The sequence below is a fragment of the Ixodes scapularis genome, unplaced genomic scaffold (genome assembly GCF_016920785.2).
Source record: "Ixodes scapularis isolate PalLabHiFi unplaced genomic scaffold, ASM1692078v2 PGA_scaffold3__209_contigs__length_174095766, whole genome shotgun sequence".
Classification (NCBI taxonomy): Eukaryota; Metazoa; Arthropoda; class Arachnida; order Ixodida; family Ixodidae; genus Ixodes; species Ixodes scapularis.
In genome coordinates, this window is record NW_024609868.1 from 104,607,615 (window position 1) to 104,633,031 (window position 25,417).

Sequence of the window (25,417 nt, forward strand, 5' to 3'; positions counted from 1 at the left end):
CCCTTTCCCGGGACCATAATCTTTACCGATACGCTGTTGACGTGCCATGTAACGAGCTTGCTCCCCAAGTGGACTTCGATTTTCTGGCGAACGACTTTGTTAAACAAACACCTGTCAGAGACAACACATTTCATGCTGCATGATAACCTGTGTAATTGCCGCATCTGTAAAACTCCCTGACTGTACATACCTGCTGGACCAAAGTGTTTGCTTGCTTGTGCCTCTGTTCGTTTAAACACTGCTTTGTGCGTTGTCTTGTTAATGAGTGTTCGACCTGATATTCTGTAGCCGCAGGCTTTGTTTACATCTATTAAAGGGAAAAGACTCATGGCCGTGTGGATTACTGCTTCAAGAGCAGAGGGTAGTTTGGGTTCTACCCCACAACTTCGCAGCTGGCACAAGCATTTTGTTTTCCAGATTTGTGCTCACCGGCGCATGCGCCTAGGTACCGGCGACGGCTTGCATGGTGATTGACATTGACACAGAGCGATTGACATCAACACATGGCGATATACATACGCTGTAAAATGTGCCCTCTAAAATAAACTACTGATAATTGCCGTTGTAAACAAAGAATTGCGCGGAAAAGCACCCCCCCCCCCCCCCCCCCCCACCCCCGGAGAACATCTCATTGTTAGTTGTCATTTATTGACATTGCAAGTTTGATTGTGCGTTTAAGTGCTGTGAATTATCTCAGTCGATGAAATAAAAATAACTTTACTAAATTTGTTCTCTAGTAAGTGTGAGTAAAATCACCAGAGCTCTAAATAAAGTTTTTTGGCACGCCCCAGTAACGAGCACTAGCATGAAGTCTCGACCCATGTTAACTTGACCCACGCTTTTCTTTCACAAGCACGCGTGCGTAGCAGATGTGATCAGAGCGTTGCGCTCGCTCTTGTACTTCTGCTTCACAGGCACCCGTAGTGAAACGTATTATTTAATCCTTTCCAATATAAAGCTTCTGTTTGGTACTGTGTTGGTGTCGATGCTATGGCGCGTGCTTCGCTCGCTTTCCGAAGTAACAAACACTTGCGCGTGTTGAACTATGGAGACTACACGCTGAAGGCCCTATACGCACAGTCGCGTTTGAGAGCGTTGGAGTGCTTTTGATTGCCTTGCAGCTGCGGGAAACCAGGACCTTTTTGCTTATATGTCGCGTGGCAAGATGATTCCTTCAACTGGATTTCACGCTTCATACGAAGCACAGAACTGATGGTGTCTCGCTTTTCTTTCTAGACGCAACGCAGTCAAAAGCACTCCAACGCTCTCAAATGCAAATATGGGTAGGTTCCTTGAGCTGTTGATCTGCAACATTGGATTGGGTAGTTTCTGTCCTAGCGTAGAGATCGAACCCTGTGCTTTGAATGGGGCTTCGAACACGCGCGCTCGTGCTGTGCGAGCGTCTTTTTAGAGCCACAGGCTCGTACTCATGGCGAAACAGAGTGTCAGCGTAGTAGAAGCTACAATTAGCGCCGAGATGTTTCGGTGGCGCCCTCTTAGGGTTTCCCTCCGTGACGTCACGACTGGGATTTGCCTCGCCGTGACGTCACCAGTTGTTATTCTGGCTACTTACCATCGGGGGCGACAACGAGTTCGATGGTGTGTTTAAAAAGCACAGTAGAAGCTGGGAGCCATCGCAATGCGAAACTAGCACCATCAAAGTTGCCAATCTGAGAGTGCTCATATGCCCATGGTTTGGCCAATCGTGGAAAGCTGACCGCAGCGACGCTTTTGGCCGCGCACATCGCTAATAGCGAACTCCGAGTGTTCAACGTCCCCACCATGTACGCGCGCTCGTGCAGTGCAAGCACCGTTCAGGGCCACATGCTCGCGCTTGTAGCATCGGCTGCGTCTGGACTGAAGGTGAAACCAAGCTTAGTAACCTGATGGGCAATCCTAAGAAATAGACCACTGCGACGCTCGTTGTCTTACGCGGCACCATTAGCGCGATTCACAGGCTATTTTCTTTAGATTTTTGTTTTGTCTCGCAAAGCAATTATATAGATTGATTTTCAAACTGAACGTTACTAAACATTTCCCAGAAATATTGCACGTTAAACTAAATTTCTCTTCCCTCTTCTACGTGCGTGTATTGTGTACAATTCTGTAAGGCAGATGGGAGAAAGTACCAAAATGTTACACGCACCTAAGGAATACTGACGTCACCCATCAAGTCGTTTATTGAACCGAAATGAAACTAGCTCACCTCTCAGTTCATAAAACGTTTTTCAAGCGTAACTTTAACCTGTACGGCAAAATACATACGGACATTTTCATGCAGAAAAATCGCAACACGCATGAATGAAGTGGTTAGTTAAGGTGAAATTGGTCTTTTAATCGCCCTCTCCTTTCTCGCTATTTCTCTTTCCACTCTCTCTTTCTCTCTTTTACGGCGAGATCCCCGTATTGGCTTTTTTCGCAGGGTCGTCGTGGCTGAGAAATGTCGCCGCCCAATTTTTTTGAGCAATATTTTTTTATTTAAGCGGGAAGATTTATCCGGTAAATTTACTGTAAAAAAAAGTTTCTCCCAAAACTTAGCACAAAAAAATTCCTCCGCTAAATTTAAAAAAAAAAAAAATCGTTCTGCAAAATTTTTTTAGAAATGTTTTCCCCTAAGCATCGTAGTTTATTGAAGTCATGTTACTCTAATACGTGTTATCGCCTTTACGTCGTATGATATCATTACGTAACGCGACACTGCGACGCCATATGACGTCACGGTTAACGTCCAGTATGACTGCGTATAATCTGTGCGCCGCAGATGATGCATGCGCCCCGGCTGTCGCCGCACTTAATTTTGCAAAACGCGGCGAAGAACCGGGATCTTTTCTCGTATTTATTTCTTCACCCTAAAAGGCACGACGCTCGGCATTCCCGAGCAATAACTGCGCCGCACCTATCGGTCGGCGTCCCTAAACCGGCGGACTCTTTACCCTCGACGATTGTCGGTCCCCGATTGCGCCTCCACTCGTCGCAAGTGGGCTCATAACGAACCTCTTCACTCTGAAAGCAGACTCGATAAACCCTCGAGCGTGTTTTGCTCCCGTCGGGTGCTGAAAGACCGCCACTCTCGAACGTAGCACCTGGGTTCACTCGTCACCGTGTGTGCCCGAGACGAGGGGTGCGACAAGAAGTTATGACGAGGACGCAGCTTGGATTTGAAATGTGACAGTAATCAACCAGCCACGCACACAGGAACTATACTTGGTTTCACTTTATGCACGAGCGTAGCGGATGATGCAAGAGCCACGGCCGCTCGATTCTACTTCTCGCTCCTCTCGAAACGGCCTGCCTAGAGGGTATTTTATGAAACGAAAGTGTTCGAGGCAGTGAGTGCTATTGGGCGATGGTGGCGCTGAATAGCGATCACAGTTAAAATCCCTCGATCTAACTCACACTTTGCGTTTCTCAAAGGTGTGTTCACACGGGGGATGATTTTTTTTTTTCGGGGAAGGATATGCGTGACGTCAGTGATTGACGGAACCAGCGAGACTCCCTCCCCGACTCCAGCCTTCATACGAACGGCCGGGAGCCGAGATGGATGTCAGTGCTATCAGACGCAATTAGAGGCCGCACTCGCGCCAACAGGGCTCGGTGTGAGCAGACGAGAGTAGAAATAGGAAGGTGTACGTGAAGCACCGATTCGCGATTATGGCAGCAGCTGTGTTAGGTGCAAAAAACGACGAGCTGTTTCGTGCCAAAAATAAAAAGGAACATGTTTTTTTTAATGTGTGGATGCAACACAGAGAACGGGATCCAAAAATCGGGATTCTAAAACTTGTGTTGTATGAGGAGCGGCTTGAGAACGGCGTTGGTGAATATCGAAGACTCTTTTGGATGCCTCGGACGACGTGCGTAACGGCGCATGTCGTTTAAGGGCCAGTTTGTGAGAATACACTATGCGCACTATGCGCACCATTTAATATTCCCTTTTAATATTCAAAAAAGAAGAATTACCAAAAATAAAAAAGCGGTGTCGTATTGCAAATACCCCCCCCCCCCTCCCCCTAAAAAAAAAAAGAAACAAAAAAAATTCGTTATTTTGTGTTAGTGCCTATAAAGATTATAATGTTCTCTACACTAAGTTTGTAGAAACTACTTGAAAAGTAAAGAAACGAGCAGTCATGTGTGAATTCACGGTAGAGTCACGGCGACAGCTCGACACCTTATTAGGTTTTACTGTATCACTTTGTATCTCGTACTTATGTGTCTTGCACTTTACGTGGAGGTCCCATCGCCAAAGTCTTCTCGAAGAGTGATACACTCATTTAGTCTAACCGCCATGAGACACCGTGACGTCAAGTGACAACGTTACGTGACGTTACAATCTCGACATCAACATCATCCAGTGGGGGAAAATCAGATAGCAGTCATTGCTGTAAAAGGCAATGTACTACTCAGACGTTTATATACCAGTCGCGAAGCGGAACTACGTTGGAACATACGAAGCTCAGCAAACCGGAAGTTGACTAGCAACCTGTCTTGTACACGTTACTCGAAAAAAGTAATTGGTAACAACTACAATCACTCTCTGTTAAAAAGTATTTAATTAGATTACTTTATTACTTGAGAAGAAATGTAACTGGCAGTTACTTGAAAAAGTAAACTTTATTTTTCCATTTCCCTCGGATTGCCAAAATGGCAGATATTTCTGTCGATTTTAAAACGGGTGCCTCCTACCGTCCAATATAAGATTATAATTGACGAACTCTAAGCTACTTATCTTCCTAATCAAGCGATGTTGGTAAACCATCCTCCTATAGCTTGTATCGATAATTCCTTGGAAGGACATTTGTACAAACTGAGGGCGTCTTTAGGAAGAGGGTGGAAAAATAGTATCGGTTACCAGTAAACTTAGTGCTTCCATAAATGATCAGATTAGTCTCGTAATTACTTTTTGATAAATGTAGTGGCCTTATTACAAAATAACTTCAAACTGTAATCGATTACGAGTAATTTTATTACTTGCGATGAGTACCCTACATGTCTGGGAACAGCCGATACGCAGTAAGAGTAAGTTTGTTGACGCACAAAAAATCAAAATCAAAAATAAGCGGGCCAACTAGACCGGAGCACCTTCACAACTCGCCCCACAGGTTGGTCGTGCTCTCGAGAACCGCGATAAAAGAATGCAACGAAAGAGGAAAGACAGAACAAAGTGAAAACGATGGCGGGTATGAAACGAGAGAGGGCGAGACGGCAGCGCCGGTTCCCCCATCCCACGGGAGCCAGCGCTGGAAGCGATAGCGGCTCTCTTTCCCCGGCGGCTGAGCCCGCGCACAGACGCACGCACGTGACGCGCTAATTTCATTGCACGTCTCCGCCACGCGATCCCCGGGCCAAGTGAAGGGGACGCCCTGTTGCCGCTCGCGTACTCGCGTGATTAACGCCGACGTGGACGCCCGAAACCCCCCACGCGGGCAACTTTGCGTTCGTGGGCGACCGAGAGGCAACACCGGCTTTTGTTTCCGTGTCTGTGCACATCCACCCCCCCCCCCCCCCCTCCTCCCCTTCCGGGAAACCGTTACGCTTCACTCCACTGCAAGAAGTGCCCATGGGATTCTGTGACTGCACGGAGTGGCGCTCCTGAACATTTCTTCTTTTTATTATTATTTTGGTGGGGGAGGGGTGCGAGGGGAAGATCGCCGTGTTGCGGGCTGCTTTATACAAAGCGTGATTCGAGTGATACGTACGCCGTACACACTTTTAGCGCGACCAAGCGATCCTTGGATCTTCACTTTTTTTTTTTTTTATCTTGGAATAAGAGAACTGGCTGTCACCAACATTACTATAGACACCGAGACGATGAGGACGGAAGGGTGTCTCTTTCGAACGTCCGGCTTCGAGCTCGCGCTCTTTGCCTTCTACCGTGCTTTGGTTGCGCTTGCACGCTCGAGAGTCACGAGCGACCGAAGCATTATCGAAGGCAGAAAGTTCGACCTGGAGGCGGGGAAACTCGTTTCCACCCTCTCGTTAGCACCATCTGGCTGACTATAGCGTCATGGAAGGTTGTCATCTAGGGCACTAACCTAATGTGTAAAAATCGACGGTCACTGGTACATTTTACGAGTAAAATGAAAACAACGTTAACGTCGTTCTTGCTTTAGCAGTATCGCGCAGTATGCAACACACATACGATCCTCAATACCAGTCGTGCTACGATTCCGGCACTAAATGGTTGCCACGCTTAGTACGCTCTTCGGGTCTCACCGCCCAAATAATGCGCAACCCGTGTGTCTGTGTGTTTGCCTGAGGTTTCACTTATGGCCAACAAGATGTCCTCCTATCAATGATGATTGTAGGTTTTGTTGTTTTCCATTCGTACAAGAAGTCTGAGGGAGACCCCTGGGTCAAGTGTGTCGGTGGAGCACAGCTCGAAGCGGGGAGAGGGAAAGCTGAGCAGCTGAACGCAGGTGCCGAGGGTATTCGACCTCCACCTTTACCGGTTTCAATATGAGAGAGCGTTGTACAGGCTCGGAGTAGCGGAATTACTAGCGGCGTTATGCACGTCTTGCACCTCAGGTTACACGCCGAGCAAGTGCTCTCAAATGCGTCATTTGGCGCATCGAAACGTCAAAAAAAGAGGGGCACGCCGATCGAAGGGCAACAAGAAGAACGTGTAGATAATGTGCGATGACGAGGCAGCCAGGGTCGCGCTTTCGTTGCTTGAGGTCATGGGAGAAACAAACGCTCGCGGGCGCGTTTAGGGGGTAAACAAACGCTCGTGGTGCGCAAGAAAAAGTGGAACTTGCACGCCGTGTAGTGACTGACAGCCTGAGAAACGTGTGGCGTGGCGAGCTTCGAGCATCTCATTAACACTCAATGGCCAGGGAGCTTGCGGCATCATTTCGTAAGAACACCGTTGAACCAATCACGAAGCAGGAAACGTAGACGTGATAAACCACGCCCTGTGTTTCTTAAGCTGTCAAATGGCTATATATCAGTCACGCTTCGCTGGCTAAATTTGCTCCCCGCGGCTTACATTACTGAACCAGTATCGTTAAAATCTCCACAAGAGATCGACCTCTTGCTGCACAAACATTTGCACCAGGCACGTAGCCAGGATTTTGTTTCGGGAAGGGGGGACCGCCCATGACAAAACGTTGTATAAGGGGGGGGGGGGGGGGGGGAGAGGAGGATTTCGGGGGAGGGGGGGGGGGGCCCATGGCACCCCCCCCCCCCCTGGCTACGTTCCTCATTCGCACCGTTTACTTTGAGCCCAAACAAAAACAAATTTTGATGCTATACGCAGAAACACACACACACACATATATATATATATATATATACATTTCTTTTTGTCCGCTTTACTTACGTTGAATATATATTATTACAATCGACAGTGGATCAGCATCAGCACCGGTTGACGATGGGTTTCTGTAAAGCGTGCTCTGCCTGCTTGACAACCGTGTTCCGGGGGAAAGCGGGCGCAGTTAGACAGAAAATGGAAAAGGAACGGCCGATCTTCAAAGTTTGTTTCGTTAGGATACATTTTCCCCTTGCAAACATTGCTTAAAACCTTTAAAGTACTGTAGAGTTCAGTCATAAACTAGTATTAAATACGAAAACATGCTTCTTTGTGGTTGTTTTTAATGCACAGTGGCATTTTTACCGAAGCTAAATTTTATGTAGCTTAAACAGCGAAGAATGTCATTGCGAGTAAAGGTCGAAGATAATTGGCCGGCTGCCAAACACCTACGAGCTCCACCAATTTTACGACGGAAATGACAAAAAAAAAAAAAATACAGCAACAACTTCAAGCTCCAAAGGCAGGAGGGACGACTCCGAGAAGGTTCCAGACGACTTTGCCAGTTGCAAAAGCCTCGAAAGCACGAAAGCAACAAGAAAAGCAAAAACCGCAACAAAAAGACGTAGCCACAATATACACAGCGTAGCGTGACTGCAAGGCTGAGTCTGAAGTTAGCGTCTGCTTCGTGCCTCATAAAAGGCAATTCTTTACATGACAGTTTGATCGATTGATACAAATACAAATGCATTTCAGTTAAAGCAAGGAGTTCCGCATGCGTAAGTAAACGACTGTGCTAGTCTTAAGTATCTACATTTATAGTATATCATTTTTCACCTTTTTATGTTAGTCTATTTTTTTGTATCTCACCATCTAGGTTCCTACAATCAACCTCGGTCGATCTCGTGATTCTAACGTTAGAATGATACTTTAACGACTCGTGACGAAAATAAGACATTGGTTATATTTTTTTCATTAAAATAATAAACATCAGATGTCTTTGAAACAAGTCAGGTATCACACGAAGGGTGCACCTTCTGACTAATTAAAACAAATTAAACGCATTAGTACATCGATCAAACGTTTTGTGTTCATCAACCATAAAACAAACATCCGCCTTCTTCTACACCTCAATTCTTAAACAGGAAAATTGGAACGTCACATTTTGATAGTGCTAGCTTCTATCTATGTATGTCATTACTGAACGTTACTGTAAATCTTTCTCGTGATTTCTAATTTGAAAATTGTGGCATTGCGATTGTACAATAAACAACATCTGTGTCATAGAGGACTTAGCACTATCGTACTTTGATACTTTTTTCGTTTGTGCTCTAAACACGCACCTAGTGTCACCAGGTATTACCAACAATTAAGTCCCATCTCGCCGGCGATTATATTTTTATGCTCTGGTTTTTAGGTATTGGTGGTTACAATACGTCGTAAAAAATGAAAGACGTTTACAATTCTCTGTAATGCCGAATTAGAGCGCAGTTTTTGAGGAGGAGGAGGAGGGAAAGGTACGGAGAGGAGGGTATGCCCCTCCTCCTTCCCCTCTGCTCCTCCTTCTTCTCCTCTATCCTCCTCCGCACCTTCCCCCTTTCTCCTCCTCTCCTCCTCCTACCCCTCCCTCTCTCCTCCGTCGTGACCCTCGTAACATCACTCCTGGCCCTAGTGACCATCGCGAAGGTCGCTCGTGAAGGCCTTGTTAAGGTCATTGTGAAGGTCGCGACCTTCACGAATGACCTTCATGGCCCTCGTGACGTCACTCATGAAGACGTCGTGAAGGTCACTGTGAAGGTCGTGACCTTCACGAGGGATCTTCGTGACATCCCTAGTGACCTTTGTAACGTCACTCGTGACGTAACTCCTGACCCTAGTGAACCTCGTGACGTCATACGTAAAGTCACCTGTGGTCTCATTATGGGAAACGTTCCCTAATACACCACGCGGTTACGCCGACGGCGACGGCGACGCCGCTCAAGCCGGAAACGGGCGCCTAAGAGCTGCGCTCTAACATGCAAGCCGCAGGTAGTTCTTTGTCCCCTGCTTTGCCGCTCTCACGGTATCTTTGATATATGCAACTCAAACCATCGGGTAAAAAAAAAAAGTATATGAGACTGAGCTTTACATCTTTTTGTCATGTAAATAATGGAGATCTGTGGCCGAGTTTCTTACCGCAGCGTAACACGGAGAGCATCAAGCAAAAGCACGCGCTGGAGAACCCAGGGATACTGGGCCCAATCCCCGCCCTTGTCTGTTTCGATCTGAATGAGCATCGTACCGGCGTGCGGTCGTGTACCACTACTGCGTGCTGCACGTTAAAGACCCCAATCTAGCAATGGTACTGTACTGGAAAACAATTGCTAGGAAATTGTGTTACACGTGAAACGTTCCGATGTTGATCCGGAACGTTGCCGAGCGCGGCGCCTGTGCTCACGTCGCTCTTAATCAGATAACTTAGCTCGTGGCACATAAACTTGATAGCAATTCCGGGAATCAAGACAATGGCGCTAGTCGGGTTTTAAAACCTTGAGGGTTTCCAGATTCATTCTTACTCACCGGAATCAGCCAACCAGCGTTGATGACGCGACATTTCCGCCAGTCAATCAGCGTCGAGCTTCGCGGTTTATATATTTGTGACTTCACTAAATCTGGCAACCCCATCTCACGAGCCAGAAGAACGTTTCAAGTCAAAATTTTCCATCTACAGCTTAGACACCGGATGCTCACTGAGTCTGAATAAATTCCGACTGTCCAAAGATACACATGTCACAGTTTTAACTAAACAAAAGAATGACGCTTCGACGCAGGGGGCAAGCACCCGGACACAAGCAAATTGTTTGGGGCCCACGGATTTTCGGCGCTGCAGCTCCGGCCGTTCACGCTCGGTGCCCTCACGTGCGACCTGAGGGTGGGCACGAGGCCCTGGCTGTTCCCCGAACCCCCGCCTTTGCCGGCCCCACTACCTCCGGGTTCGAACCCTGCGACCAGCGTGGCCGGACAGGCGTCCTCCGGGCGCGGCGCCTCGTCTCCCGCCCCGGCCGCCGGGGCCAAGTCCACGTGCTCCAACGCCTCCCTGAGTCCTTCCTCAAGCGAGGCAAGCAACGGGGGCCTCGTTTCTTCTCTGGTAAGTACAATCAGGCAGAGAGGAACACCGATAAACACCGATAGACTTTGTTAGTGTCAAAATTACTAAATGAGTTAAAAGGTAAAGAAACTCCGATAAACGGCCATCGGTGTCAAAACTACAAAATTGACTCAAGCCAAAGAGACACCGCTTTTCGGAAATGCTCCAGCTAGAATTGTTTTTGGCAAAACCCTCTTTTCTTACACTTGAATTATTCGTTCTTTTATGATACTGTTTTACCAATAATCGTTGCTTTTTAGCTTCTGTTCAAATCAAATCGCTGAAATACTGCCATATCTAAATATAAATTAACACCGAAAAAATATCCGCCGATCTTTTCTTTTAATAAACACCTGAAAAATTTACAGCCTAGTTTTAATGAAGCTGGTGGGCAAGGGTGAAGGGATGACATGACGGGAAGGGGAGAAGTCTCAACGTTCTTGGGTGGGCAGCTTCCTTACAGTCGCGGTTCCACTGCTCAAACATCATAGCAAAGATACGTGTTCATTGCAGACATAATGAGAGAATCACCTACGGACACGCCTCAGGGGATAGGGTCTGTTCTCGTTTTGACTTTCTAATTTGGACCTTCGAAAAACGATCAATCTCAAAACGTCCTTCTCGGTTGGGCCCACCCCATTTGGTCTAATTATATTACATTATTCGCGGTTTATCCTCTTAGAAAGAAAAAATAAGATGGGAGCACCTCGAGGTGTCAGTCTTATGGCTTGGTCGCCGCCTGTCCCTGAAGAGGCTTCTTTGAGTACTCCAAACCCTCCCCTCCTCCCACCCACCCCTCTCAATTTCCCTACACGTACTGCTCACACAGACACGCAAGCGTGATTTGTCCCATTGGTTTGGCGCATGGTTCCTGGAATACGTTCATTTGGCTCTTGAATCATGCAACGAAGGTTTGGACACGCCCGTTAGATTGGTCCGAAGTGGTCGCAGGCGCCAGGCAATAAAATATCGAACTGCTTCTTTGTGTCAAAACTCGGCTTCGTATGCCCCTCTTTTCCCGGGCCACGGGAGGGTGCACTGAGAGTAGCCTCTACCCCCCCCCCCCCCCCAATTCCCCCTTCCACATTCTTTTTTTGTTTTAAGTGGATTGCGGAGGACGTTACGAGCCGTCGGAGGCAATCCAAAATGAAAACGTACAATGTGCCATTTGGTCGTAGTGCTAACGGGACAAAATGCCAATAAGCCCAAATGCGAAAACAAAACTGTTTGGATATTTTGAGATGGTTCAAACGAAGAGGTCCAAACAAGAATTAGGCAAATGAAAAAGGGCAAAATGCAAACGGGACGTCTTGAGGCACATTCAAAAACGTACCGTTCCCAGTTCGCTCTTTCTCATTTTGCCCCATTATAATTTGAACATACCCGTTTGAATCTCCTCAAAACATCCAAACCGTCTTTTTCGCATTTGGGCCTATTTGTGTTTAATCGCGTTCTCACAACGACTTAATGGAACGTGATTCTCAGCGACGCATTGGCTCCGACGGCTCCTAGCGTGTACCGCAGTAAACTTTAATTAAGGAAAAAAAATTAGTTTGGTATGAAGGGCGGAATCGGCTCACCCCTAGTGCACCCTCCCGCTGCCCGGAAAACGAGGCACATACGAAGACGCGTATTAACACAAGAGAGCAGTTTAGTCTTTGATTTCTCGGCATCTGCGATCACATCCGGACAACCCAAGGAGCGGATCCTGACCTTCGCTGCATGTTTCAATAGCAGAACGGACGTGTTCCAGGAACCATTAGCCAAACCGCGGGACCAAATCCCGTGTGCGTGTGTATGTGATCGCGTGCGTGTAGGATAGTTAAAGGGGAGCGGAGGGGGGCGAACTTGAAGAAGCTTTTTCGAGGATATGCGGTAATTAAGCCATAACACAGATACCTCAAAATTCCTTTTTTTTTTTTCTTTGGAGGATGAAACACGAAGGTTGCAACGAGATCGGACCAAATGCAGCAGGCCTTACCGAGAAGAACGGTTTGAGAATGTGTCTTTTGAGAAAGTCCAAACGAGGAAGTCGAAACGAGAACGGGCTCAAATGATAACTTCCTGCGTTTAGAAGTGCGACTGCGGTTTTAGGTGTTCTCTCCAACTCGCTGCAGGGTCACAGTGGTCAGATGGAGCTCGGCCAGAGACTAAGTCCCCAGGCCCTGGCGGCCTCGGCAGGACTGCTGTCTCCCCACCACCACCACCATCATCTACACCACCTGCACCATCTTCATCACCCGCTGTCCGACGTCTACTCGTGCCTCAAGTGCGACAAGATGTTCTCCACGGCCCACGGACTCGAGGTGCACGCCAGGAGGTCTCATAGCGGCAAGCGGCCCTTCGCCTGCGAGCTCTGCAACAAGACCTTCGGTCACGAGGTCAGCTTGAGCCAGCACCGAGCCGTCCACACGTCCGAGCGCACCTTCGAGTGCAAGCAGTGTGGCAAGACGTTCAAGCGCTCCTCGACGTTGTCAACACACCTGCTCATCCACTCGGACACCCGGCCCTACCCGTGCGAGTACTGCGGGAAGAGGTTTCACCAGAAGTCTGACATGAAGAAGCACACCTACATACACACCGGTGGGTATAGTCTATTTTTTCGTATTAGTTACGTCCAGTTATTGCTGCAAAAAATTGTGACATTGAACAAAAACGAAAGTTTCATATACAGTATATATGTGTATCTAAATTTCATATACCGGATCCAGGTGAAGGGCGCGCATCCCAACAATAACATGTTAGTTCGTACACGATAAAGGTACATGACAGAGAAAGGTCGGTTTGTCTTCGAGGTAGGGCCATACTGATTCAAACTGAACATAATCAGTGCAGTCATTGCAGAGCAACTGCTAAAATGTAGTCACTGTGAGCTTCAGTAACGCAGGACGTGGCAAGTCACCCTCATCTTATTACCGTCCCGCAGCCAATGAGATCCTAGCGTTAGCCCCTAAGAACGCCAGATCACCAATCAGGAAACAAGAGGGGCGAGCATACTAAGCCCAGCCCTGCGTTCTTACGATGTCGGTGACTAAAAGGGATTTTGTTACGTGCGTGGTAGGCCATGGGTGGCACAAGCTGCCGCCCGTGATAAAGGACACAGCCATTAGCATCCATCTCTTGATCCTTGCAGTAGTGAATAATGCATAGAGGTAGGATGCTTCTGGAGACAGCACGACGCCACCAGAGGTGAAGCCTGAAGTGCGGAGGAACGCGACTACAGCGATGACCAGAACCACAGCTGTTTTGGTCACCTTCGGGAGTAGTCGTGGTTTTGACCATTGTTGGGCGCGTCTTCCGCCACACCCCTGGCTTTACCTCTAATGGCTTCTTGTCGCCTCCAGAAGCGTCCTACCTCCATGGAATATTACATGGTCGCACGTCGGTAGGAGGTTAAACTATACCAAAGCAGGCAAGGAAAGCAGCATTGCCACGGCTTTTATTCCTGTCTTCAAAGATGTGACTACTTTCGTTAGTATCTCTTGTCATACGCGTTATAGCAACTGCATTAAAAAATTTGTTCTCCGCCAGCTCGACTACCTTCCTACCTTACGTCATCGAATCGTTCTTGTAAGATATAAACTTTTTTTTTTAATTTCCCTTTTTTTTGCCCTCGCTCTCTGAATTGGGGGATCCGGGCTTCCGCGCCATAGCGAAGCAACCAGTGGAAATCAGTCTATTTGAAAAATATTGTGTCGTCACGTTCAGCACAGAGTAAATATTAACATATCCGCCGTTTCGAGAGACAGAGAGAAAAATGAAAGCCGTTTACAACTTTCTGTAACGCCGAATTAGAGCGCAGCTCTTGAGGAGGAGGAGGAGAAGGATACCAAGGGGAAGGTAAATCCTTCCTCCCTCCTCCCCACCTCCTCATCCTGTCTGCCAATCCTCCCTCCGAGCGTCATGTCACCTCACCGGGCCACGTGACCCCCATGAGGTCACATGACGATAACATCATCAGTGACGTCACCAGTGACGTCACTGATGACGTCATCAGCACTAGCGACGTCATCAGTGACGATGACGATGACGATGCTGATGCTGATGACGTCATCAGTGACGATGACGATGACGATGCGGATGCCGATAACGTCATCAGTGACGATGCCGATGACGATGCCGATAACGTCATTCATGACGTCAGTAATTACGTCATCAGTGACGTCACGCGTCCCATAATACACCGCGCGGGTACGCCGACGGCGACGGCGACGCCGCTCATGCCGGAAACGGGCGCCTAAGAGCTGCGCTCTAAAATAAAACGCCAGAGGCGTGCATGCAACACTTCATAATACACCGGGGATTAGCTCGGACGACGACGTGACATAGTTGAAGAAGGACGCGATCGAGGGCGCGACATTGATCTCGTCGTCCGCTGTTCGACCGCTGGGCCGTCCCACACGCGAAGACGATCACCAGATCCGATTACGGACTAATCGAATCTGCGCCGTCGTATGCGCTCATGGCTAACACAGAACGCGCCTTGCTTCAGCCCAAAACACAGTACCTCTCTTGTGTTTTTTCGTGTGTGTTTTTTCGGCGACCATTGTGGGTTTTTTTATGTGTGTGTGTGTGTGTGTGGTGTTTTTTTTTGTTTTTTTTTTTTTGGCTGGGTTGGTTAGAGGATGTTTTTTACCGCCGAAAGGGTACACTTCAGTAAAATAGTGCATTTCAAAGATAACGCCAACTAGAACATTCAAGGTCCGTGCACTAGCATCTTGACGTCATTGCAGTGGGGTCAAGCGCAAACATAGATTGGTTCACGAGGGCTTCGTTAGTGCTCGGCTGGTCCTCGTGTCCAATCAATGCGTCGAGCTCGGACCTGGCGCCATCCTAGAGCGATTACGTTCCGTGGAGGTAGGGGAGGCTGTTCCGCAGGTTACTTGGTGTAAGCTTAAGTCCATACGCAGCCGATGCTGCGTTGCGTGAGCTCTGGGATTTCAGCGTCCCTGCCAAGCACGCGCGCTAGTGCAGTGCAAGCACCCTTTAGAGCCAGATGCTCGTGCTCGTAGCATCGACTGCATCTGATCTTAAGCTGAAACGAAGTATTGGCGGTGTTTCCCAAAAAAACTATTCGTGTGTTCACCTTCCCTGCAAAGCCCTCGAAAAGTTAACCGCTGCCATCTGCACCCTAAAGGAAGATATGTCAGTTCGCGTTCCTCCGAAACAGGGAGACAGTCAATCACGGCGATCAAAAGAAGGATTCCAGCCGATGGCGAAGCACAGAGTCCGACTAGATCAGAAAGAGCGTGACGTTCACTTTCTCCTCGTCCCTGCCCAGATCACATTTCTCGGATCCAATTGTATCCTGCGCTTCGTCGTTTACTGAAATCCTTCTATTGATCGCTGTGATTGGCTGTCTCTTTGTTTTGTGAGAAAGAAAACTCGCATTTTTTAGTGCAGATCTCAGTGATTGGCACACGTAAGTTACCAGCCCCGTTTTAGTAGAAAGCATTACGGAGGTTTGTTTTCCGTCAAACCCGGTCAAGTGTCGCAGGTGGGCTTTGTTCTAATCCTGAACGAAAATAAATTCTCAACTTACTGGCTAACCGCATTGCATTGATTTGTGCATTTCTTCTAGCCAGCGAGATCTAAGGCCAAACAAAAGCAGCAGATTTGACTCTCTCTTTCACTAAATAACTAGCTGTACCATTTGACGCCAAAATAACAAGGGGCTATTAATACGAGGCAATTTCCGCCCGTAAAGCCGTAAATAAAAAAACTCTGTGTAACGTACTTTTACAAAAACGGTTCCGTCATGCAGTCTAATTAAATGGCGACGCCGTCAGTCACTCACCAGCTAAGTGGTATTCACCTGAAGCTGACAGCACTGGCTACTCAAACCAACACTAAGCCACAAAAATATTTAAATCTGGTTACAAAGTGCGGTGCTGCCTCATCGGGTACGAGGGCACAGCTTCTGAACTGAACAAACTAAAAACATTGAGAAAGAAACCAAAAAGACAGGCGTATCCCACATGCATAGCCCACACAAGGCACAGCTGTGGCTTCCGACATAATCGCCATCTCGTAAACTAACACATCTCTATGTGCAGTACTCATCAAAAACTCAGTGGTGGAGGAACTGTCGCGAGGACTCCCGCCCTAATAACGTAATAAAGATATCAAACGAAGCTGAAATTTAGGCGGGGCGAGGCAGCGACGGCGGGAAAAAAGGGGGCCATCGTCTCTGTCCCCGCAATCTAAAGCCGCCCCCGGGGCAAGTTGAGGGACAGGCCCGAATCAGGAGCGGCGCCCTGCTCAAATCCAATCTTTGCCCGCCTTCTGGCTCTGCGGCTTTCCGAGTGGCAACACTGGTGGGGATGGACGCGGCACCGCTCGCAAATTGCGACTTGTAATCCGGTTAGTGGATTTCCGCTCCCCTGTTTGTCCTCTTGCCGACGCGGCTGGTCTTCTGGCCAATCTGGCAGCCACGTCAACGCGGGTAAGGACGATGACTCGAGACATCGGGAATGCTTACGCTAGATACAGACAGGCTGGTGTAGCTTTCCCGCTGGAGGATTCAGCAAGAAAGCTACCGTTCACACACTTGCGTTTGCTTAGGACCGCGTCCTTCTGATCTCTTACGACGAGAGAACACCGGAGAGGACATATGACACAGAGTCTCCAACTTCTCGATACGGGACACGTTTGCAATACGAGCTGCGAGGAGGTGGAAAAAGCGTGGATCGCCTGCAAGCCTCTCCGCTTTCTCGCCTGCTTTCTTCTTTGTCCCGCGACAAGTCAGCGCGTGCGCATTTGCGACCACTCTCCGCAGATTGTGTCCGCCACGAAATATGCAAACGCTCCCCATCGTTTAAGATTGACCCGCTCTTGAATCTTTGCTCTAGAAAACACAGTGGCACGCTGGCGCTATCTATGAGGCGACCCTGGAGCTGCACTTCACTAGAGTGAAGGTTTTGCGGTATTTGCGAAATCAAATTTAAGAATTATTTTTTTATAAGATTGACAAAAGTTTTTCGAGACAATTATAAAATGATGATGCGCGGAAAGTAGAAAAAAGAGGGAATATACGGACACTGCATGTGTTCCACGGCTATCCGATAGATGACGACATTATGTTCTCACATTGTAAGAGACCACCAGAGGTCGTAATGCAATCGGTCGTAAACAGTCACAGTTGTGTGAACCAACAAGTTTCCGTATATCCTCTTTTTTTTGCGCATCATTATTTCCTTTTTAGTTTTTAAAATAAAACATTTTTTTCTATGTTATAAACCTCCATTACTCATAGAGAGCACGTACATTTGCTGTCGTAAATAACGCAAAACCTTGGCTCTAGTGAAATGCAGTTAAATGGCCGCCGTATACATGGCTCCCGCTTGCCACCGTGTTCTCTCCCGTCGTAGTATATCAGGAGTGGTCGGAATGCACTCGAACGTACAAGCAGTTGCAAGTGTGTGAGCCAGCCCTAACAACTAAGATCGCTGCTATACTTGGTTTCAGCTTAGGTCCGAGCGTAGCCGTTGTTATGATCTGAAGGTCCAATCAAACAGCGCAAAAAACGCAACTTCATGGCGTTCTTCGCTCTTGATAGGACGAGCCGGCGGAGGAGCACGCACAAAAATACAGCGAACACCGCCGGTCCTCTCAATTGCGGCGAGCATGCATGACGATGTGACTTTTTCGCCGTTAAATCGGCCCTTCAGCTCATAACGTCGGCAACGCTCGGACCTAAGCTGAAACAAGGGCTGTGTTCCAAATCTTACGCAAATGAATCCGAGTTACCCCGGCGGGTCGTGTCACGTGACAACACAGATTGAAAAACGCTGGACAAGGGTAGGTTTTAGAACGCCAAGGTACAAAACCCTTACCCTGGAGTCGGATCGAGTAAATTTTGGAACACGTCCAAGGTATAGAGTTCTAAATCTAGTTCGGAAAGGGGGGGGGGGGGGGGGGGTGTTTGCGTCTGAGTGTGTCCGAGTCCGTTTTAGTCGCTGTTAACCACTGAACGAGGAGCAAACACACTGACATAGTGCCGACATTTATGAGGTTGCTTTGGAACATTTTCTTTCTGCGAATCTATAGTATCTAAATTTTTACGCATTCTGCTTTCACCGCGAGTTTCAAATATGTTTGACAATGTTAGAGCCAGGGAGTCATACCGATCATTATTCCGGTTGGGTTCCAGTCCAGTGATAAATTCCAGTAAAACGATTCAGTTACCAGTTTCACCGAAAAGCGAACCGGTTCAACCCGGTTCTTAAGCAGAAAAGTTGACGGCTACAGTCGTTAAGAAAGTCTGTTCAACACGACGTTATTTGCATTTTAAAATAAAATGAAAGAAAAAAGGTAATCAGAAGTTGTGCTGCGGAAACAAGGAGAGCAAAACAAATATATGCTTAATTTTGTTTCGTGATCTTTACTTTTTATTGCAGACACCGTTCAATGCAAACTAAGTGGTCACAGAGGCGCCCAGAAACAGTGCCAAACTACGGTACTCACATGTGAAGTCAATGAGCCGGCACGCACAAGGACACCGTGGCGGTAGCATGCACCGTATACTCGCAAACTACCCACCCCGCACGCCTGAATTTTTGTCAACTTTTCGTGAAACACCCTATATATATATATATATATATATATATATATATATATATATATATATATATATATATATATATAAATATATATGTATATATATATATATATATATATATATATATATATATAAATAGGGTGTTTCACGAAAAGTGCACAAATTCTATACTACGAAGACTACGCATCGCACAAAAAAAGAGAGAGCCTTGTGTCGTTCTGATCCTAGGCCAGGGGCCTATTTAGGATAATTATTAAAGTTTCAGATAATTAAGTTGTTAAATATTTTCGCGTAATTATTTTATAAATATTGAGTTTTAGAGCATGGTATTAATTACAATCTTGCTGAGCATCATCGGAAAACACTAAATCAACAAATAGGAGAACGATAGAAGGCACGCGCGGTATTTTACGGCTTTCTAAAAAAATAACCACAACTTCGACGGGTTTTTAAGTTTCGGTCTGCAAACGGATCGCATCTCGGCACCGACGGCACCGCACCCCGCGGAGAAATAGTGCAACAACCCTCTGTTGCGCTGTCCTCGCGAATTCAATTCCCCGCTAAATTTAGCAGGGAATTGAATTCGTGTTGAGGTCCCGTGACGTCAATTTTAGCGAGGAATTGGATTGGTGTTGAGGTCACGTGACGTCAATTTTCCCGCTACATTAGACGCGGTTACGCCGACGCCGACACTGACGTCGATGTCGACGCCGCGAAACACGGAAACGAGCGCCTAATGGCACGTTTACACCTAAGAAGAAACCCGCCTTCGGCGGCGGCGGCAACGAGCGGGTTGCGTTTACATCTATTTCCTTCGAGCGGCGGCGGCGGCGGCGCCGGCTGCGGCAGCTGTTCTCGTAACATCCCGTCAAATATGACGAGAAGGCGCGAGAGTTCCCACCTCGGCTATCTCTCCCGGGCGTTGCTGCTCCCGGAAGAACGCGTGAGTAATGACCAACGTTACTAGAACACTCAGTTGGAAAACTCGCCGTCGAAACTTGGGCCGCTGGTGTCCACCAAGACCGAGCTAAATACGACAACAGCGCCACTCTTTATCATTTCTCTGTACTGTGGTCACCTTGAGCTTTTAGAAAGCGTGTTTTTACGTAAAAACGAAAGGAAAAATCTCTTTTTGTATGCAATTTATTGGAGTTTGGTACAAAATGAAGGGCACGTGATGTTTTTACGATCTTTAATATGCAATGTTTTGTGGCACAATTAATATTGTTTTTATACAACCATGCCTCAGCGGTGCTTTCAGGTAGCGCGTCCCGACCTAGGTGCATTTTAATTTCGGTAGTAAGACGCGGCGCGTCAGCGGGGAGGACGGGGATGGCACCCCTGTAACCTCTTCCGCAGTATCTTTTTCGGCGCCAAAATGGCCGATTAAAGCCAAAATATACGTCACGTGCAGTTCCTAGAGTGGCCGCTGCGGGAGAAATGGTGGCGTTGTGTTCGCCATTAGCTCGGTGCTCGAGGACAGATCGGGGACACTTTTTAAGAGCAGTCTCTATGGCAGTTTCCCAACTGAGTGGTCTAGCAACGTTGGTCATGACGTAGGCAGCGTCGCGCTGCGCAAGAATGTCACATCCGGTCAGCGAAACGTCTCGTTCGGCGGCAGAAATAGATCCCGGACCTATACGGCTCGCCGCCGCGTTTTCCGCCCAGCGTTTCATCCAAGCGGCAAAAACTGGGCGGATTCGCTGGCGGATCCACAAGTGTAAACGTAGGTCAATCAGCTCACAGGTTTGTTGGGTAGGGCGCTTAGTATTCCCTTTGATTATATCCAAATGCTCGAAACGTAGCGGGTTGGCGCTTATTGCGACATGGGCACATGCTGTATATTTTACGGTAGTTGAGTGACGGTCTACCACTAAAACTGTGGAAAACATGGTCGAGCAGTTCGTTGAATGTATGTTCTTATAAATTGATAATGTCATGATTGTTGCTTCCTTTAATACTAAGAAGCAAAATGAAGTTGTTGTTGTTGTTGTTTTCTTTTTCGATGATAAAATTAACAAAACAGTGCGATATAGGTGAAATACAAAACGCCACACAAACTCGTTTTGTTTACTGCTTCCCCTCTCTGTTATTACGGTTTCATATTCACAATACTAATTTTCCTGTTTTTTTTGTGTTTTTGTTTTTTAGGTTCAGAAACTTTTTTGGGCGGTCCAATCCTTGTGCAGGTAATAGTTTACTGAACCGAACGTTACATGCACAAAACTACAAGGGGGTTGAAATAAGGGCTGCGCATACGGGCTGCTAAACGATTACACTGAAAAAAAACAAAAAAACTTCGTATTACGGACAAAAAATGGGACAATACAATTTGGGACGGTGTTGTCTTGTCCATTTTTTGTCCCAAGTTTCAGGGCATTTTTCACCATATACATGAAGGTAACTGATCTGTGTACCTTAGCCCATCTTGTGTCTAAACATAAAACTAAGTATTTTGACTTCTTCATACTCATATCAAATTTTGTTTCCACTTAGAAAACAAAGGATGGAAGCTACGTTGTTATTTCTCAAGAAACGATGCTCAGCGTATTTAGTTTTATAACCAAGATGCTTATAGCTACAGCGAAGCGTCTCACTGTAACTAAAGAACAACCCATTTCATATCCACAATAAATTATTCGAACTCCCGTATGAAAGGAACCTTTGAAAATAATGTTTTGCAGAGCCAGGCGTGCCCCTTACACAGAGCTGGCTCTCTTAAGCACTCGACACTGTATTTGCCTCTATTCATTTATTAAGTTAAACTTCTGGTCAGTTAGATCGAACTGAGTTAAGATTACCACCTCTCTCATTTGCTTAATTGGGACGGCAAACACGCGCAGAACAACACAAGAAGGAATAAACTCACAAGTACAACATTTGCCCTGAAATAAAAAAAAAAAATGAATGTAAGGTTCCTGGTGTAAGGATTTTCGAATTCAATCAGTTAAGTTAATTAGTTTTATAAAGCTTCCGTATCTAGCCGTTGATAAATTGTTTCGAAACTTGTACGCGTAAAATTGTAATTGCATTTATTCCAAGAGTCTCATTTGTAGAACGCACAACAGCTAGTCTCAGTACCTAATTCATGAGCTATCTTAAAAATGTTGATTGGTTATCATTTTGTTTTGCTCTCAGTGTTTCTACGTTTTTATTTAACCTGATATTTCGAGCTGGAACTCGGAGTTTTTCTTAGTTTTACGTGTTGGAAATGTTATATCTGCAATAACGGTCAAGACAACTTTGGCCTATCGACGACACTTAAAAATTGGCGAATCATCACTCATTCTTGCTTACAATATCACAAAAAACGTTTGCACCAATTTGATTGTTCCTAACATAATTCTTAAACAGCCTTGAAGTAATTTTACTGGTACCGCGCTCCAACCGTTGACTTCGACAATTGAAAACTGTATCTTCCTGAAGTGTCACGCCGTCCAAAGAAACCGTCAACTCCGCCTTCTGCTCGAAGCTATATATGCCGATCAAACACTAGAGCGTCATTGAACCTCAAATAAATAAATATACATATTAATAAATCATTCGACGTTTCGACCAATCAAACACAGTCATTCACTCGATCGATAGCGCTGACCGAATCGCCTGTCTACGATACTCCACATGAACGGTTCACGCAGTCGTTGATTAATCTGCCCGGCACACAATTAGGGCACTTGCACGCAATCCATCGAGAATAGTCACTAGGCCCAGGGCGACTTAGTTTCGAAATGTGCCTCACGTTCGAAACGTGCCCATAGCGACGTTACGTAGCAGCGCGCGCGCGACCGTGATTATGCCGACGACGATTGATGATTGGCGACAAACGTGTTTGAACTGACTCCATTCACACCACTGTGTGCTGCTCCGCATTCAACACCGTCTCGTCGCGGCTCGGCCACGAGTTGGTCTGATCCGGTGGGGGCAAGCTTAAAAAAAAAGCTTAGATTTGTATGCTTTTCAATGATATAGCATTATTAAGCTACTACTTAAGATTTTCAGCTATGTATATTCTGGCCTTATAATGCACAATAGGTAATCGCAGTAAACCATTTAAGCTTACTGTGCTTGCACCCCATTGCGCCACACGTATGCGGAGCGGCAGTACGCACTCCTTCACATCCGTACCCCGTTGAAGGACCTGACAACCTTGACGTCGTCCTCGACGCCGTCGTACTGGTCGTCCTGGAGTTTGTTCTTAAGTTCGACCTGGAGGTCATTCTAGACGTCGTTTTCAACGTCGTCCCCTGGGACGTCACCCCCGACCTCATCCTAAACGTCTTCGAGCTGGTCCTATAGGACCACCTCGAGGACGACATCTGGAACGACCTCTATAGGGGTCGTTCTAGATGTCGTCTTTGACGACGCCAAGGACGGCGCCTAGAACGACGTTGAGGACGTCTTAGAGAAGGACGTTAAGAACGACGTCCTAGAGGACAACGTTAAGAATGACGTCTAGGATGACTTCGACGACGACCTCTAGAGTGATCTCAAAGATGATAAGGATTTAGCGTCATCCTATAGTCCGTTGCCACTCAGGAAGATATTGCGAAGGAAAGGAAGGCAGGGGAGGAGTAAGCAGCTTGAACATTAGAGAGAGGAAGAGATTTCCCCTTCTCCTTGCCAGCATTCCGTCTGCTTCCTCCTCCCCGGCCTTCCTTTCCCACGCCCTACCTTCCTGAGTTGCGACGGACTATAGAGGACGATGCTAACTTTAGCGCGGAATTTACCCGCAGCGGAAATATTTACTGCGCGACGTAGGCACCCATTCAGTTTTCCCGCTAAATTTGGAGGTGTGCAACGATAAATTGTATCGCATTCATAAATAATCACCCCTTTATTCTCTACAAATTTGCCTCAACCATTAATTTGCTGCCCTGTATTTTCATTACGACGTTGTGAATACGTTTTTAGTGTCAGCACGTTTTAGTAGACACGTCAGCGGGAAATTCCTTTCGATTAAAAAAAAAAGAAGACGAAAGTAGACTTAATCCGCGGCTCTAGCCCAGCAAACGCCGTGAAGTGTTCGAGATGTGAATAGCCCAGCAAGGACCCTGCTATCTTTGCGTTATAAATATGCACAGTAAGCCTTTGCCAAACTACGCCTTTGTTTTATGGTACTGGCCATAAAGCACAGTAAACACTCAGGTAAAGTTTGTTGCAAACTGCGCCTATCTTCTTCTCTAGATTTCGTGTAAAATTTTTTTTTAAAAATCGGGCAAACAATTATGTACTAAAGATAAAGCACACTAACAAAATTAAGTAAAAAATGAAAAAAATAGACTGAAGCATAATATTTCCCATGTCCGTAAATCTTTATTTTTTTTCTCACGGTATTTTTTGTTTCAATTCCATAATTCGCTAGTTAGTTTGTAAACTAGTTTAAGTTGTAATGAACGGAAGTATAAATGACCCGAAGAAAAACTGAATGAAAAACAATCCATAATTTATATTGAGCCTGTAAGCGCTTTACTGGAATAAATTTCGGCGATAAATTTAGTCTGTCAGAAAGCCAGGATAAATCCGGTCTTCGTCGCCGGTTTGACCTCAGTGTTTGTTTCTTTTTTTTTTTTTAACGCATGAACAATTTTACATATATTCATGCAAGTGCATGAAAACATATGCGCCTAACAAATACACGAACGTAACCTGCAAAACAAAACGAAACTTGCCAATCTCTTTCGGGACGCAAGCGTCGGAGGAAATAGCAACGAGCGTCCGGCGGAAACGACCAACCGTAAACAAAACCCGCTCCGCGCAATTTGTCCCACGCTGAAGAACCCTAATATCGGACAAATAAAAAAAAAAAAAAAGACGCTACAGTCCGAGACCGCAGCATTCAATAGCTCCCACCCCTCTAAACCCCCTCGGCTATCCACACCGATATATATATATATATATATATATATATATATATATATATATATATATATATATATATATATATATATATATATATATATATATATATATATATTTATATATATGTATATATATATATATATATACACATCCTGGCATTCGTTCCCACTTAAACTCGTAAAAACAGAAGAATCGAAAGAAGCGCAACGCGTGATTGTAACACTAAAATTGTATATAAAAGTAACGGGCCACAGAATAGATGGGGGGAAGAGGGTAGAAAGGGACGCATCTTCTTCACTTCTAAATCCGACCGTACAAACCTATTGGCCAAAGGGAGGTCGAGTGATTCAGGGCCGGGCGGAGCAGGCTCGCACCACCGGACATTCCACTCTTCGGCCTCCGACGTGATTAACAACCTCAAACACCTAGGGCCGCTTCTCCCGCCTTCCTCAAACCCGTAGCCTGAGACCCGAACGGCGCTGAATCCTCCCCAAAATAAATAACGGGGGGCAGCGCGTCTCCTTTCCCTCCTCTCCTAAAACAATCCTGCTTCCTTTTCGCAGTCCCGTAATCCCGGAGCCTCTCCACGCTTCGATTAGAGAAATATTTTCCGACCTGCGTCCGA

At 46.5% G+C, this 25,417-nt stretch overlaps 1 protein-coding gene across 1 annotated transcript in view; it reads left to right on the plus strand.

The window, feature by feature from the left end:
- The window catches only part of LOC8037931 (zinc finger protein Gfi-1), a 123,267-nt gene that overhangs the window by 62,505 nt on the left and 35,345 nt on the right, over positions 1-25,417 (plus strand). Inside the window, exons 3-5 of the mRNA XM_042292818.1 lie at positions 8,749-8,763; positions 10,057-10,373; positions 12,491-12,956. Of these exons, the coding sequence (XP_042148752.1) occupies positions 8,749-8,763; positions 10,057-10,373; positions 12,491-12,956 (798 nt within the window). The remainder of the gene's footprint in view (positions 1-8,748; positions 8,764-10,056; positions 10,374-12,490; positions 12,957-25,417) is intronic.